Source organism: Alligator sinensis, unplaced genomic scaffold, assembly GCF_000455745.1.
Source record: "Alligator sinensis unplaced genomic scaffold, ASM45574v1 scaffold295_1, whole genome shotgun sequence".
NCBI classification, from domain to species: domain Eukaryota; kingdom Metazoa; phylum Chordata; order Crocodylia; family Alligatoridae; genus Alligator; species Alligator sinensis.
The window spans coordinates 523,472-537,635 of NW_005842754.1; the positions used below are offsets into that span (position 1 = coordinate 523,472).

The window sequence follows — 14,164 nt, forward strand, 5'->3', positions numbered from 1 at the left end:
TCAGCAGGATTATTTCTATTGTGATAGTTTTGTGACGTGTATTCGCACACACAGCTAAAATTGCCATTTTCCAGTCCTGACATGACTTGTCCACCAGATGCCACCTGGGTTCACTGAGAAATCCATGTAATTTCTGTTGTAATGTGGCTATTGCACACCAGGTGGAAAGGATCAAAATGTTTCTTATTGTGTGTTGGGCAGTTCATCTCCTGCTTGAAGAATCGGGTTAATTACAACTATTTTTTGTTGGACTGAAACCTTTTCCTGTTAGTAAATTGTAATGTACAGTACAGTATAATTGTTATTGTATTCTACTGTGCTGACTTCCAGTTCTGCTTCTCTTACAGGCACTATATTCACACTGCCATATGCCATATCCTCAGATCATGTAAATGAGTGGCCTATTTACATTCACCCCATCAGTGAAACATTATTACAGTCTACTGTGTTCTCTCTTTTTTATGGAGCCATTTCCCCAGTGCTGTAGGTCTTCCTGATCTCCACTTTCCCAGCCACATATCTATTTCTAGATATGTCTAGGTCTTTTCCCCCACCCCACTTCTAGGCACGTGATAAATGGAAATATTGTTTCTAAATTTTCTGCACTTGCAATTACTGCTCTGTAAAGTGCACACATTCACAGATCACTACTTCAGGGCACTATTAGAGGAAGCACACAACACTGGGGAGACTTGAGGGGGTGGCCAGGGGGCCACCAAGGTCCCAGCAGGAAAGAAGACCCTCACCCACCACCCTGCTTCTAGGCATGCAGTAATTGGAAATATTTCTTCTAAATTATCTGCAGTTCCAATTACAGAACTGTCTCAACCCAGCCCGCCACCAGCCCTGCATGTACTTGTGCCATGACACTATGGAGAGAGGAGAGTCAGGGCCCCACCCCACTGGTGCTCTCTGCGGGGCTTGGGGCTGTTATATGTGGCTGTTACATCCCAGAGCTGAGTGCATCACAAGACCCTGAACACCGATTTTTTTCTTAATTAAATTTCCTGTAATTAAATTATTTTGTGGGAAAACAGTTGTCTTTGCTCTATTGTCCATTGTGTTCTCCATGTTTGTGATGAAGCTAGGCACCCCTACAGGTGCACCCAACCCCAGCTGGCCCACACACTTATGCAACCCCTGTGGCCCACATCGCCCTCACCTGCCTGCACCTCTTACAGTCCTCTTGCACTGCACCATCACACCAGTACCCAAGGGTGTTCTGATTTGCAGAGTGCACTCAACTGTACAGTACCAAAACTTTTTTATTTGCAGAATTTATGTTACAACAAACAAACAACAATGGTCATCCTCCCAAAATAGTCCCACATCCAATAACTTGATATCATCATTCTTCACTTCTTTGAAAAATAAAGTGCAAATCATGACAATGCCACCTCAGTAGTAGTGTGCTGCTTTCTGTGAAAGAAAGGAAGAAACAAATTTTGTTTTCTTTTTCACCCTAGGTTATGGCATAATTGAGATTTCCACAATGCTTTAATATAAAATACCTGATCAATCACTGTCCTGATTGATAGTATTGTTCTGTAGTCTGTGTCTCTGTACCACACATTGATGGGTGAGGAACAGCTGTGAGGGGGAAATAACATTCAGCAATTAGCTGGGAAATGACATTCAGCACTTAGCTGAGTCTGAAATCTTAACCAAAAATCAGTGGGTTTTAAGACTTGAAAAATACCCGCAACTGGGAAACTTACCAATGTCCAGCACTCTGCCTCTTGGTATTAGACCTGAAACAGCGGCTGGTAGTTGGAGGATTCAGACTGGTGCAGTGCTGGCAAAGTGGGGAAGGACCATGTACACTGTGGGGCTATTACCTATAACCACTGTGGGTGGCATCAGCACTACTATTCTTTGAATGACTACAGGTGTAGGAGTGGGTGACCATGACAGAGGCAGTGGTGAATGTATTCTGTTCACAAGGTGAATTAGGTGTTTGGGGGCAGTTTGGCTAAACTGTCCACCTTGAGCTTCTCCTGTGTTGGAAGCCATGGTGTGGGTGGGTAGTTCTGTGGGTGGATGGGTAGGTGTTCGGTTCTTGTGTGGCATGGTGGTATTATGCGGACTTTATGCTAATTTATGTAGGGTGTCCTGCCTTGTCTTTCTAAAGGGATAATGGCCGGTGATCAGTGACCATTCATTAAAGTCCTTTGAGGTGAGAAATGCTCTGAGCAAAAGGCACAAAAAGTCCAAGGAATACTTTGTGAGACTGTCTCAAGGTGGCTGTCACCCTCAGTAACACCCATGCTCATGATGCCTATTAAGGGGTTCCTCCCTGGTTCTCCCACCCAGCCTGAGATTCTGTGCTCCCACAGGTGTCATCGGGGTCCGCAAACCTGTAGCCTCTCTAGCAACTGAGGGTCTTCCCTCCTTGCCTTGTTCATCTTCCCCGTGTTGCTGGCTGGGGCTTCCTTTTCCCAGGACCCCACACCAGGGTCATCTTGCCTCCTCGGACCTTGGGGCTCCCCTGGCCACCCCCACAGTCCCCAGTACATGGAAAGCTCAGCTTAGCTCACCTATGGGTGCACGCAGCCATGGCAAGCCAGCAAACCCTTGCCAACACTTGAAAGGCAAAAAAGACCCAACTTCTTGACCACCAACCTTTTGCCAAGTGCCCGTTTGAAAGCACAAAAACAGGCTTTTCTCTCTCAGCGCTAGCCAATCTTTCTCTCTCACCAATGTAGGGTGTCCCATGGTGTCCCTACAATGTTAGCTGCTTGGCAAATTGCCCCTGCATGCTTTGCCACCCCTCAGCACTGCCAACGGGGGTACACCCCAGTGGTTTGATGCCTCATTTGTCATCCCTGCTTGGGTTCTGGTTTCAGGGTGTCCCCAGGGTTCCCCCAGGCAGTTCTTGCATTGGCATAACAGCTCCTCCTGACACTGAGCCCCAAGGAATCTTATTCTATCCCTGCCCCCGCCCATGCCATGCTGTTGCCACTTGGGGATTCCTTGGGTTTCCCAGTACTGGTTAAAGGACCTTCCCTCCTGTTTCAAAAAGAATTGCAATTGATGATAGCAGAGACAAAAGAAAAGGAGAGAGATTTGTCATTTATGTAAGTAACTTTTAATGATTTATTCACCATAACTTACATAAAAAGCAACTGTTACAGGATTTTCAAGGTAAGCAGTTTTCAAGACAGTTCAACATATTGAACCAAGAGAAACAGTTACATCTGTAGAAAAAAGAGCAGACAGAGGGGGCATCCCAAGGCCACTGGGGGAGATGGCAAAAGTCAGCACTTAAAACATGCTCTATTCATATTTCAGTAACAAGCAGAGACATGGTCATTTATTTAGGAACTAAGGGCTTCCCAAAATCCAGGAAGGTCCTGGACTGAACTGCTTCTGTCAGGAGCAAATTTGCTCCCCACGGGCATGTGTTCAACTGTGTGCAGGACTGCAGTTAAATGTGCCTGAATTTTCTGTGCAGAAAATTCAGGTGCATTTAACTGCATGTGTAAATGTGCCCACCTTCTCCTAAAGACAGAGAATTTTTGACAGTACTCAAGTCAGAGGCCTATTCAGAAACTGCCACATCCTCTAAACAAAAAGCAGTTTTTTTCTGCCACAGTTGACATTCAGCCTTTAAAGAGTTCACCTCCTGCAACACCTAGAGAGAAATTCCAGAACTGGATTGTTTTTTCAAGAGCCTTAGTCTGATTTCATTTAAAGACACTTTCCCTGCCTATCTTTGCTCTTTTTTTCTCATGGCAGATGCAGAATTGCTTCAAACTCATGGCTCCTAGACACAATAGGGAAGCTTGTTTTAGACCAGAGGTCAGCCACCTATGGCCTGCAGGCTTGGTCTGTTCTAACCCACAGACAGGGGGCTTCAGCAGCATTTGGCAGTGGGGGGGGGGCTTCTGCAGCATTTACTCTCCTCGTGCTGCCATGGGAAAAAGCACAAATGAATGCTCTCCCCCTGCCATCTCAGGGAAAAGCTCTGGTAGTGGCTGGGGGCGGGCCAGCCTGTCCGCCTCTGAGCTGAACTGAGTCAGTCCAGCCTGCAGCCTTAAAAGGTTGCTGACCACTTCTCTAGACCTATGGTTCTCAACCTTTTTAGACTCAAGGAACCCTTCTATAACTCTTGTGAATTTAGAGGCACCCCATTTCAAAAACTAATTTATGTACTACAATGCCAGATGCACCAGGCAGTGGGGGTAGGGGAGTGCCAGGCAGGAACAAACCTGAGCCTCTGCTTATCTCCTCACACCTCATGGCACCCTTCTAAAGAGCTGGCAGTGCCCTGCTTGAGAATCACTGACTGCTCTAGACCAGGGGTGGGCAAAATGTGGCCCACCAGGCCATTCTACCTGGCCCGTGCGGCCCCTAAAAAATTTAGAAAATTAATATTTATCGGCCCCTGGCTGCCTGTCATGCAGCCCTTGATGGCTTGCCAAAACTCAGTAAGCAGCCCTCTGCCCAAAATAATTGCCTGCCCCTGCTCTAGACAATCCCACCCTAGGCTGCATTCCTTATGAATCCTTTTTTCAGGGATGCCTCCCCTGAAAAATTGCTGATAAACAAAGCTTTCCTTCTTCTCTTTTCCCTGCTTTACTAAGGAAGGGCTTTTACTCTCTTTGTGTCTACATACCAAAGACGTTACATCCTCTAATCATAGAAGATTAGGGTTGGAAGGTGCCTCAGGAGGTCAACTAGTCCAACCCCCTGCTCAAAGCAGGACCAGCACGCAGTTAGATCATTCCAGCCAGGGTTTTGTCGAGCTGGGCCTTAAAAACCTCCAAGGATGAAGATTCCACCACCTCTCTAGGTAACTTGTTCCAGTGCTTCAACAGCCTCCTAATGTGAAAGTTTTTCCTAATATCCAACTTAAACCTCCCTTGCTACAACTTGAGACCATTACTCCTGGTTCTGTCATCTGTCACTGCTGAGAATGGTCTAGCTCCATCATGTATATGGACAACCTTGCAACCCAGGGCCAGACATTTTTGTATTTGTTTCCCATGTTTTCCCCTCTCCAGAGTTTTTCCAATGATCAGGCAACGCCTACTTTTATGCCTGTCAGTTTGAGGTCTTTAGCTCTAGATTCTCTGCCCAATCTGCTGCATTTCCTATGTCTGCCTCCTTGTCTGATTCTCTCTGTGCAATGGCCTGGGTGTTTTTCACTTGTAATGTGATGGCTTGTAATGTGGTGGTTTCTGAAGTACAGAAACCCTGACAGGAAGTAAGAAACTGCTCCACAGAAAGAGAGTGGTTTCCAGCTGCTTGAGGCACAAGTAGTCTGCCCTGTATTTCCTATCATCTTTCCCTTTGTATGAAAAAGAGAAGTCAAGATAATTCAAGTTTTATTCTAATAAGCAGAGGTGCAATTGAGGGAAAAATCTGGTGCAGCCTCATGTCCAGCACTCTGGATCAGTGACAGTCATTCTTCCATACCAGGTGAAAGCCATTTCTTTGAGGCGCTAACAGATTGGGCCTGTGAGGGATCTTCAATTTATATGTAACAGTCTCTGAATCAAAAATCAAAGTTCCACCCAAACCAAACATTATTCTGGGTTCACGTGGATAAACCATGACACTTTTCAGAGCCTATGGGATGTAAGTGGGGGGTGTGATCTTCATGATCTCCGTTACCTAATCTTCATGATTCCCACTGCCCCCTTCTTCCAGTCTAGAGGGGAGAGATATGCTTAATGTCATGTCTGGCAACTCTCGACTTCCCTACATTTACAGCTGAGTCGACTGGGAGCAGGCTTAGCTATGGATCTGAAGCATGCTTCATACTCATGTTTTCTGTAGCAAGACATCTTAATCACTGTAATTTTGCCCCAGCATTCATTTAAGACTACTGAGATGATATATTTACCTGAATACAAGACCCTGAATGTAAGACAACTCTCCCAAATTAGATTCTACACATGAAAAATTTATAAATGTATTATAATTTGTCAGGGGTGTACTTGGTAGCCGTGTTGGTCTGAGACACAAAGACATACAAAAAACTAGAACTCTTGGTTCCAAAATGATACATGTATGGACTCTAATTATTGGAGGATCATCTTAAATTCATCCCTCCCCACTACTGCAGGTAGTGGGGGAGGGGTGACAAGGCAGGGGGAGGCCAAAATATGGCCTGTGGGACATATCTGGCCTGCCAGTTGATCCTATCCAGCCTTCCAGCCATTGCCAGGAGCCTGAGGAGGGAGGGCTTCACTTTGCCACTCTGCTCTGCCACAGCCAGGTCCAGGCTGGGCCACATAACGTGCAGACTCCTCTGTCCCACTCCTCCCCCTGCATCCATTCCCTTCCCTACCTGGCTTCCTGTTGGCACTGCATCTGTGCAGTCCTGGCACTGTGGTATCACTAGGAGGTGAATCTGTGCCAGCCATGGGGGGGGATTGGCATGAGACAGCTACCCCCAACTTTCCTGGTGCAGTGTGGTAGCAGTGGCTCATCACAGTGGGTAGGTGGGTGTGTGGGATAGCTACTCAACATACTGCATCACACCCCCTGTAATGGACAGCTAGAAGGCTCCTGTTACTTAAGGAGAAAAGAGAACTGGTTACAAGGAAAATAGGCACTCCTAGCCTCTCCCACTCCCCCTGGCTGGCTATCGCAGAGCTAGTTGCTCTGCAATAATTCAGCAGAGCAGAACTGTGCTTGGGAAGCATGGGCCCTGCTTCAACAGTGAAATCATTATCAGCAAGCTGCAAGGGAGGCTAGTCAGCAAGCCTACTCAGGAAACACCTGAGGAAGCTCAGGGAGCCCCACGACCAAATGGGGCATGGCTTCCAGCTATATGAACCCAGGGTCTGAGACGGAGCAGGTAATCTGGCCCTGGAGGCTGTAGTGAAAGGAGCTCCAGAGCAGGAGGGTACAGGAGAGCTCCTGGCTAGAACCAGTGTTACCTTGGGGGAGAAGAACAGAATGCTGTGGCTTTGCAGAGGAATGTGACCCAGGATAAGGAGAAGCCCGGTGCTACAAACTGGTAACTGTTGTTTGTGTTTGGACCCAGAGCAGGTTAGTGTTATATCCACAGGGATTATTTCTTTTGTTATAGTTCACCAGTGGTTTGGGTGGGACTGTGAGGGGAAGCTTCAGAGGTCCCATTAATACCTAGGAGGCATGTGAGCACCTGCCAGGGGTCAGGCTCAAGGTGCAGACTGGGACCAGAGGGTCCAAAGCCCCAAGAAGGGTGGAGCAGAGCCAGAGAAGGCCCAGTGCCATAGAAGGATAGAGACAGGGGCCAAGGGGCCATCACCCAGAAAGGGTGAAGACAGGAGGCAGGGGGCCAGTGAGAGCTGAAGCAGACTCAGTACCTGATTGCAGCTGAGTCGGGGCCGAGGGCCCGAACCCTGAGAAGGGCAGAACCAGTGTCTGAGAAGGGTGAGAACCAGGGGCCAAGGGGTCAGTGACCACAAGGAGTTACAACCAGGGCCAGGGGCCCTGACCCTGAGAGTGGCTAAAACTATATATATTTTATTAGACCAATTGATTAGCTGGAAAAAAAGTTCTTAATAAGTTTTTGGGCACAGTCACCCCTGAAGAAGGGTGACTGCACTTAAAAGCTTGCTAAGAACTTTTTTCCAACTACTCGGTCTAATAAAAGATGTCTCATCTACTCAAAGAACCTTGCCTGCCTAACTGCTAGTGGGACACTCCCTCATTAGCTACATGACCACAGCTAGGCTTCTACAATAGGGCTCTCTGCTTCCTCTTAAAGGCCCAGACTGCCTTCTTACAGGACACCATGGAGAAGTTAGATCTTTCCCACATACCGGGAATGATAAGCCTTACAAGAGCCAGGAATGTATGTGTACTGTTTATTGTTTTAAAATCAGTTCTTTCTAAAATGCTAACTCTAAGTGACAGTTTACTTCGAGGTGGTTTTCTAGTAAGTACAGTAACCGTTGTTATTACAGATACTCCTCACTTAACGGTTGTCCCAGTTAATGTTTTGTTTATTATGTTGCTGATCTCTACGAGTAGAGAACACACTCGTTTAAAGTCGTGCAATGTTTGGTTATAACGTTGTTTGGCTGCTGCCTGCTAGTACGTAACTACTGTGATGTAATTGGATTCGCTTAACATTGTTTTGCTTAACGTCACATTTTTCAAGAAAGTAATTATGACGTTAAGCAAAGAGTAGCTGTACTATCAGAGAGAGTGGAAGCCAGCTACTGAAAAACAGACCTGCTGAGATGAACATGGATGTGCTTAAAGACATTAGGAGGGGCCTGAGATGCACATGGGTGTGCTCAGAGACATTAGGAGGGGCCTGAGATGCAAGTCATTTGGGAAGTGTGACAAGGTGCACTTGATTTTAAATTGTGGGACCCACTACTTAGATGCATTTGAGCTGTACTTGGTACAGCACCCATGTTAGGGGTAAAGGTTTCTATATAGACTGTTAGGAGTTGATAGCTACTTCAGTCCCTTGGGGAACATAAAATAGGCTCCTATAAGGTAGCCAAGGCAGAACTGACAGCCTGGTGTATAGAAACAAAAGACCAATTTTCATATGAGTCCAGAGGGATAAATCTCAGGCTTCTAGATAAGAGAAGACCAGGGGCAATGCTTAGGGGGTGCACGTCCACCCCCTGAGTGTGGCAGTGCACCCCCTACAAAAAGGCGCTGCCAACATTGTCGGCGGTGCGTGTGGGCAGTCGCCGCTTGCCACCCCACCGGTGGCATCTGCAGGCGGTCCGCAGTCCCTGTTGGCCGCCTCTGATGCTGCCGGCGGCAGCTGTGGGTGGTCAACAATCCTTGGTCTGTTCTCGCCACCCCTCTCCACTGCTGACAGCGCTGGCAGCATCTGCAGAAGTGTGCCAAGCTCCCTCTGGGCTCCCGCCGCCGCCATGCCTCCCCAGCCGCTGGGGGCATGAGTCGTTCATGGAGAAGACAACACAGCAGAGCCCTACAGAGCTATGCACAAAGAACTTGACATTTCTAAATTTTCTGTAGTAGGGAAGAATAATCTTCTCCACTTTAGGATTAAGTGGATGACAGTCTCTAACTACTAGATGATCATAGTGGTCCTTTCTAACTTAAAAATGTATGAATTAATCTCAACATGCTTTTGCACTGTATTGTTATTGAACTAGCATGAAAAGGCATACCCCTCACCAGTGGCCATTGGAAATCCTGCCAATATATTGTTGCAAGAAGATATTGGTGGGTTTGCCAGGAAAGACAATTTGAGGAAGTATGGATAGTTATGACATGGTTTGTTTGTTTTTTTAGGGGTTCTGTCTAAAGGAAGAGTGCGCTGTCCCTGGCACGGTGCTTGTTTCAACATTGGCACTGGTGATATAGAAGACTTTCCTGGCTTGGACAGCTTACCCAAATTCCAGGTACCATATTCTGGCCCACATAGAAGGGAATGATCATCAGGGTAAGGAAGCCAAAGTGGGGGAGGTCCTGTGAAAATATGAAAAAGTTGTGAGTCCATGTGATTAACTCCCTGCTTTTTCCACCTGATTTCCATGAGTCCCACTGCCCCCAGCCTGAGTCTGCAGGAGCCAACCAATTGCTGTGCAAGTGAGATTCTTGGGTCAGGCAGAGGGAAAGTAGGATGCAAGAACACAAATGGGGAGAGTTTTTTACACAGAAGTTCTTGCTAGAGAAGAGACTTGGGTAGACATGGAAGAAGGGGAGAAAGCTGCCTCAGGCTGCAGTAGCTCTGAGAAACCAGTTACAGGTGTGGGCTAAGAATCCAGATAAACAGCAAGATGGCCCTGTGTTAAAGAGTGTTGTTCATTCAGATGATACTAATAACCAGAGGCAGTCCAGAACTCTGTAGGCAGTTTTCCCAGGTCTCACAGCAACTGTGCAGACTATGCAATATAACTGGGCGATGAGAACATGTTATACTCTGACATGCGTTTCATTCAGTCATTTTTAGAATAGGTTAAATAAATACTCACTTTAGAGTCAGAAGTACTCACTGTCTTGCAAACTACTGCTGTTTTCTCATCCCCAGGTGAAAATTGAGAAAGAGAAAGTGTACATCCGAGCAAGCAAACAGGTGAGGGGAAGAGGTTGTAATAGCATTGCAAATACAGGGTCTGGGCTGGCAGGGAGCCCTAGGACTGCATTCTAAGAAGTGGTGGCAGTGGGTCTGTTTGGCCCTCTGGGCGAGGTAAAGGCCAAACACAAAAAAAGCCAATCTCTTGCACAGAACCCTCCATTCTAGTCTGCGTGGCTGCAGTGGGGTGCATAGAGGTTGACAGATGATATCTCTTGGCTTCTAATGGACAAAGCTATGCATGCTGTAGGTTTGCTTTGAGGTACAGCTCATGTGTGTACATAATATCTGTTAAAGACCATATTCTGATAGTATTTATACTCCTGTAAATTCAGAATAACTCCAGTGACATTATTTGTAACTGGGTAAATCCTGATTCTTTTTATTTTCAGTCATATGGAGCTGCTTTGCTGTGAAATGATATATGATTTTAGGGCTAAAGGACAGTACATTTTGCTGTTGCTTCTGCTTTGTTTAATATCTAAGATTTCTGGTTTAGAGGAATTTTGACAAATGGTAGATTTTTTTTTTTTTTAATAGGGCTTGAGTGAATTGGTTGGTGAGAATTGGGTGTGGGGATGGAATCCTTTTCAGGAAACAAGGGGCCTTGGGAAACATGATATTTATGGCATGATTAACATGTTCATGCAGGTCTTCCAGGTGTACGGCTTTGAATGTGCTAAATGGGGGAGCCCATCAACTGCCCTGCTGCCTGGCATTTGTAGAGATTTATTCTAGTAGCTGCATGCAGGGCTGCTGACATGTGGCTTTGCACTTAATGAGCAGAAAACCTGTCCCATGCAGGAATCCCAGGTGCACAGCTTTGTACTTGCCACACTCCCCGTGCCCAACACATGGTGCTACTAGCACATAGCTTTGCAGAACTGCACTATGTGTGGCTTTCAGCTTGCCAGCGCAGATAAAGCCCAGAATTGCACTTCTGGGCTCTATATGCACTGGAAAATTGAAAGAGTGCAGTTGGGATCTGATATTTGATTCCCAGAATCACCTGTCATACCATGCATATGTGGCATGACAGGACATATGATTATTGGGATCAGGGATCTGATCCCATGGCACCGTTAAATTAATTAATCAGTGGTCAAGACATTTTTGTTGTTTCATCCAAGCTACTTTATTCCTTACTTGTACCTGTTCTTATGAACTTCACAGGGGAAGTTTTGAACTGTTAATAACAGTGATCTCATTCATTGTCATGCAGGCTCTTCAGACACAAAGAAGGACAAAGGTGATGGCCAAGTGTATCTCGCTTAGCAACTACAACATCAGCAGTACTAATATCCTGATCATTGGAGCAGGTATCAAGATGTCTTGGCTAAACCAGGCTGTGTGAATATCTTAAATTGCTTACCCAATACACATTCTCCAACATACAATGTGTACAGGCCTACACATTTTCAACTAAGCTGGAGATCTGTATGTACATCCCCTGCAATGCTAGCCTGATCTGTTCCAGACTACCTGACCTTAAAAGGTCCTTATGGCCTTTGATGACCCTAGGAAATTCTATGCAATGGCCTCATATTTCCCATTTATAGATGCTCACTACTGGACATTATTGATACCCATTCCTAACCTCCCCAAAAGTGCGTGTGCATGTAACCACCATTCCTCTTCCAGTTTCCCAAGGCATGGCTTCCTGATAGAGTAGGCTTGTCCTGTTCCCAGTCTGTATTCTGCTCTAGAATAATGCAGGCCCTTTAGTCTGTAAGTAACTCCTGACTCAAGCACTTCATATATTCGAAGCACCATTTTTTCCCCACTCTGAATAGTCCTTTTCTCCTGACCTATTTAACTATGTGCTGTTGATGTCTCTCTGCCTTTCTACACTCCAACTAGAGTCTCCTTATATTATCTTCACAATAGAAGGGCCGCATCTACATGAGATGGTGACTGCGCAGTAGCCCATGACTACTACACTGTAGCATCGCATAGCAGGAAGCATGACGTGATGCTATTGCACAGTAGTCACAAGCTACTGTGCAGTCAGTGTCACAAAAATGCCATTCCTCGATGCAACTGTGCAATAACTCCAGTTGCTGCGCAGTCATTTAGTACTTTAGTACTTGTTTATACAAGTACGAAATTACTCCTCAATAATGACTGCACAGTCACTGTCTCGCGTAAACGTGGCCCCAGTCTACATAAAAGCCTCATCTTTAGAAGCAAATCAACTGGCTTGTCCTTCTCTAAGTCCACTCTCAGGTGTTTGTGTTATGTTTGAATTAAGGCCTTGTCTACTGTTGGAATTTTTGCAAAGCTCCTTTCATTGCTCTGTCACCAGTACAACTCCATGGGTGATCTTGGATAAATGAGCTGCTGACTGCTACACTCTCCTTCCTGCTCTGAGCAGGCTTAAACAGCTTAACTCTTAAAATAGCCTCTCAACACTAAAACTCCCAATACACAATAAATAACACTGCTGAAGGTGAAATGTTGACTGTGACAAATATGAATATTTTCTACTATTTCCCTTGTCAGACAAGGGTTTAAGAGGAACAAAACATAAGAAGGGTTAGAACAAGAAGCCCAGTTTATTTGCACTGATGCTTTTCATTTTCCCCATTATATATGATTGGCGCACAACTTTACAGAACAGGAAATTCTATCAGCTTTCTTTTTGTCTGGGCTTCTTTGTCCCAGACGCACACACACCTTCGAGAAATAGGTGTACAGTTCAAACTAACAATCTGGGAGTATTCAGGGATGAGCCAGAAATGCTGTTGCTAAACAACTCTTCCCACCCTCAAGGAGAACGCAGCTAACTGAGGTTGTACATGATGGCTTATAAGACACCTATAGAAGTAAGCTGGCACATCTACACTTGCTCTTTAATGTGTAGTAGTCTATTTTACTGTGCATTAAAGTGTCATGTAAAAAAGTGCTATTATGCTAATACACAGTAAAATAGGCTACTGCACACTAAGCATCACCTAAAAAGTGTAAACTTGCACTACTGCACATTAGGGCAGCTTAATGTGTCTTTACTTAGTACCTCACATTAGTACTAAATAAAGAACGTGTAGATGCACCCAGAGAGTCCCTAAAGATGGCTAATATAACAGTCATCGATTCATATGAATCTAAGAATGTATGCGTCTAAGAGAGCTTCTCTAGTGTTCATATAAATGGAGGGACCCACCATTCTGCCCCCCTTCATCCACAGACAGAATCCTCTTCTTAATCCTCCATATCAAGAATCCTAAGCCTCTGCATTAAGGAAAGATATAAGGCTGGATCAGGATTAGAGAAGATTGTAGAATTTTGGAGCCAATCTTAGCATGGACTCATCTGGGAATTCCAGTTCCATAGTAATGATATTCTCTAACTTTGAATGTTGGGGAACAAATGGCTCAGACTATTGACTCCTAAGGCACATCGCAATGAGCATGTATGTGCAGTTTGTGGTGTCTCAGCTGGGTTTTAAGGTGCAGCAAACCATATGCGGTGCATGTGTACCCATTCACTACACTGCTAATTGGCAGCACAGCATTTTTCTTTGACACGGGGAGATCCCATCGTCAAAAAAAACCACTTCTAAAAAAAGCAGCATGGCACATATGACAGCAGCTTGAGCCACCAGAAACCAGAGCCTGGCCAGCAGCCAGAGCCATGCTTTGGCTGCCAGCCAGGCTCCAAGCAGCTGGTTCAGCATCACTGCTGCCGTGGGAGACCCCCTGGACTCCAAGTAAGCCTGCTGGGGCCAGCACATGTGACCCACCTAAGTTACTTTGCCATGCGACAGAGTGCGCGTGCAGGAGCATGCCTGAGGACAAATAGCAATGATATGAATGTCACTGCTATTTGGCCCATGGAAAACATGCACAATCATCAGGATGTGCCCTAGGGTGCATCTCCATGTGTAGAGGTGTGCAGTGGCAAAAGATGTAGTGGCACAAATTTTTGCTGCTACTTTTTACTGCTGTGCAAGCCCCTGCACTTTCCTTCAGGGCATCACTTTGGAGAAACTGGCGTTTCTCTGCTCCTCCTGACTCTTGATGTTCTGGATGAACTGGGAGGAACACCCTGGTGGGAGGAGAGGAGGAGGGGAGAGACACCCTGGCTGGCAGTGAGAGCATCTCCCTGGAGGACTAAGCCTCTGTGTCTGTTGGCACATGTGCCTGTGGCATG

The 14,164-nt window shown here is 45.9% G+C and overlaps 1 protein-coding gene across 1 annotated transcript in view; it reads left to right on the forward strand.

The window, feature by feature from the left end:
• The window catches only part of AIFM3 (apoptosis inducing factor, mitochondria associated 3), a 186,289-nt gene that overhangs the window by 57,671 nt on the left and 114,454 nt on the right, over positions 1–14,164 (forward strand). The window contains exons 4-6 of the mRNA XM_025216616.1: positions 9,229–9,338; positions 9,968–10,012; positions 11,235–11,331. Coding sequence (XP_025072401.1) covers positions 9,229–9,338; positions 9,968–10,012; positions 11,235–11,331 — 252 coding nt within the window. The remainder of the gene's footprint in view (positions 1–9,228; positions 9,339–9,967; positions 10,013–11,234; positions 11,332–14,164) is intronic.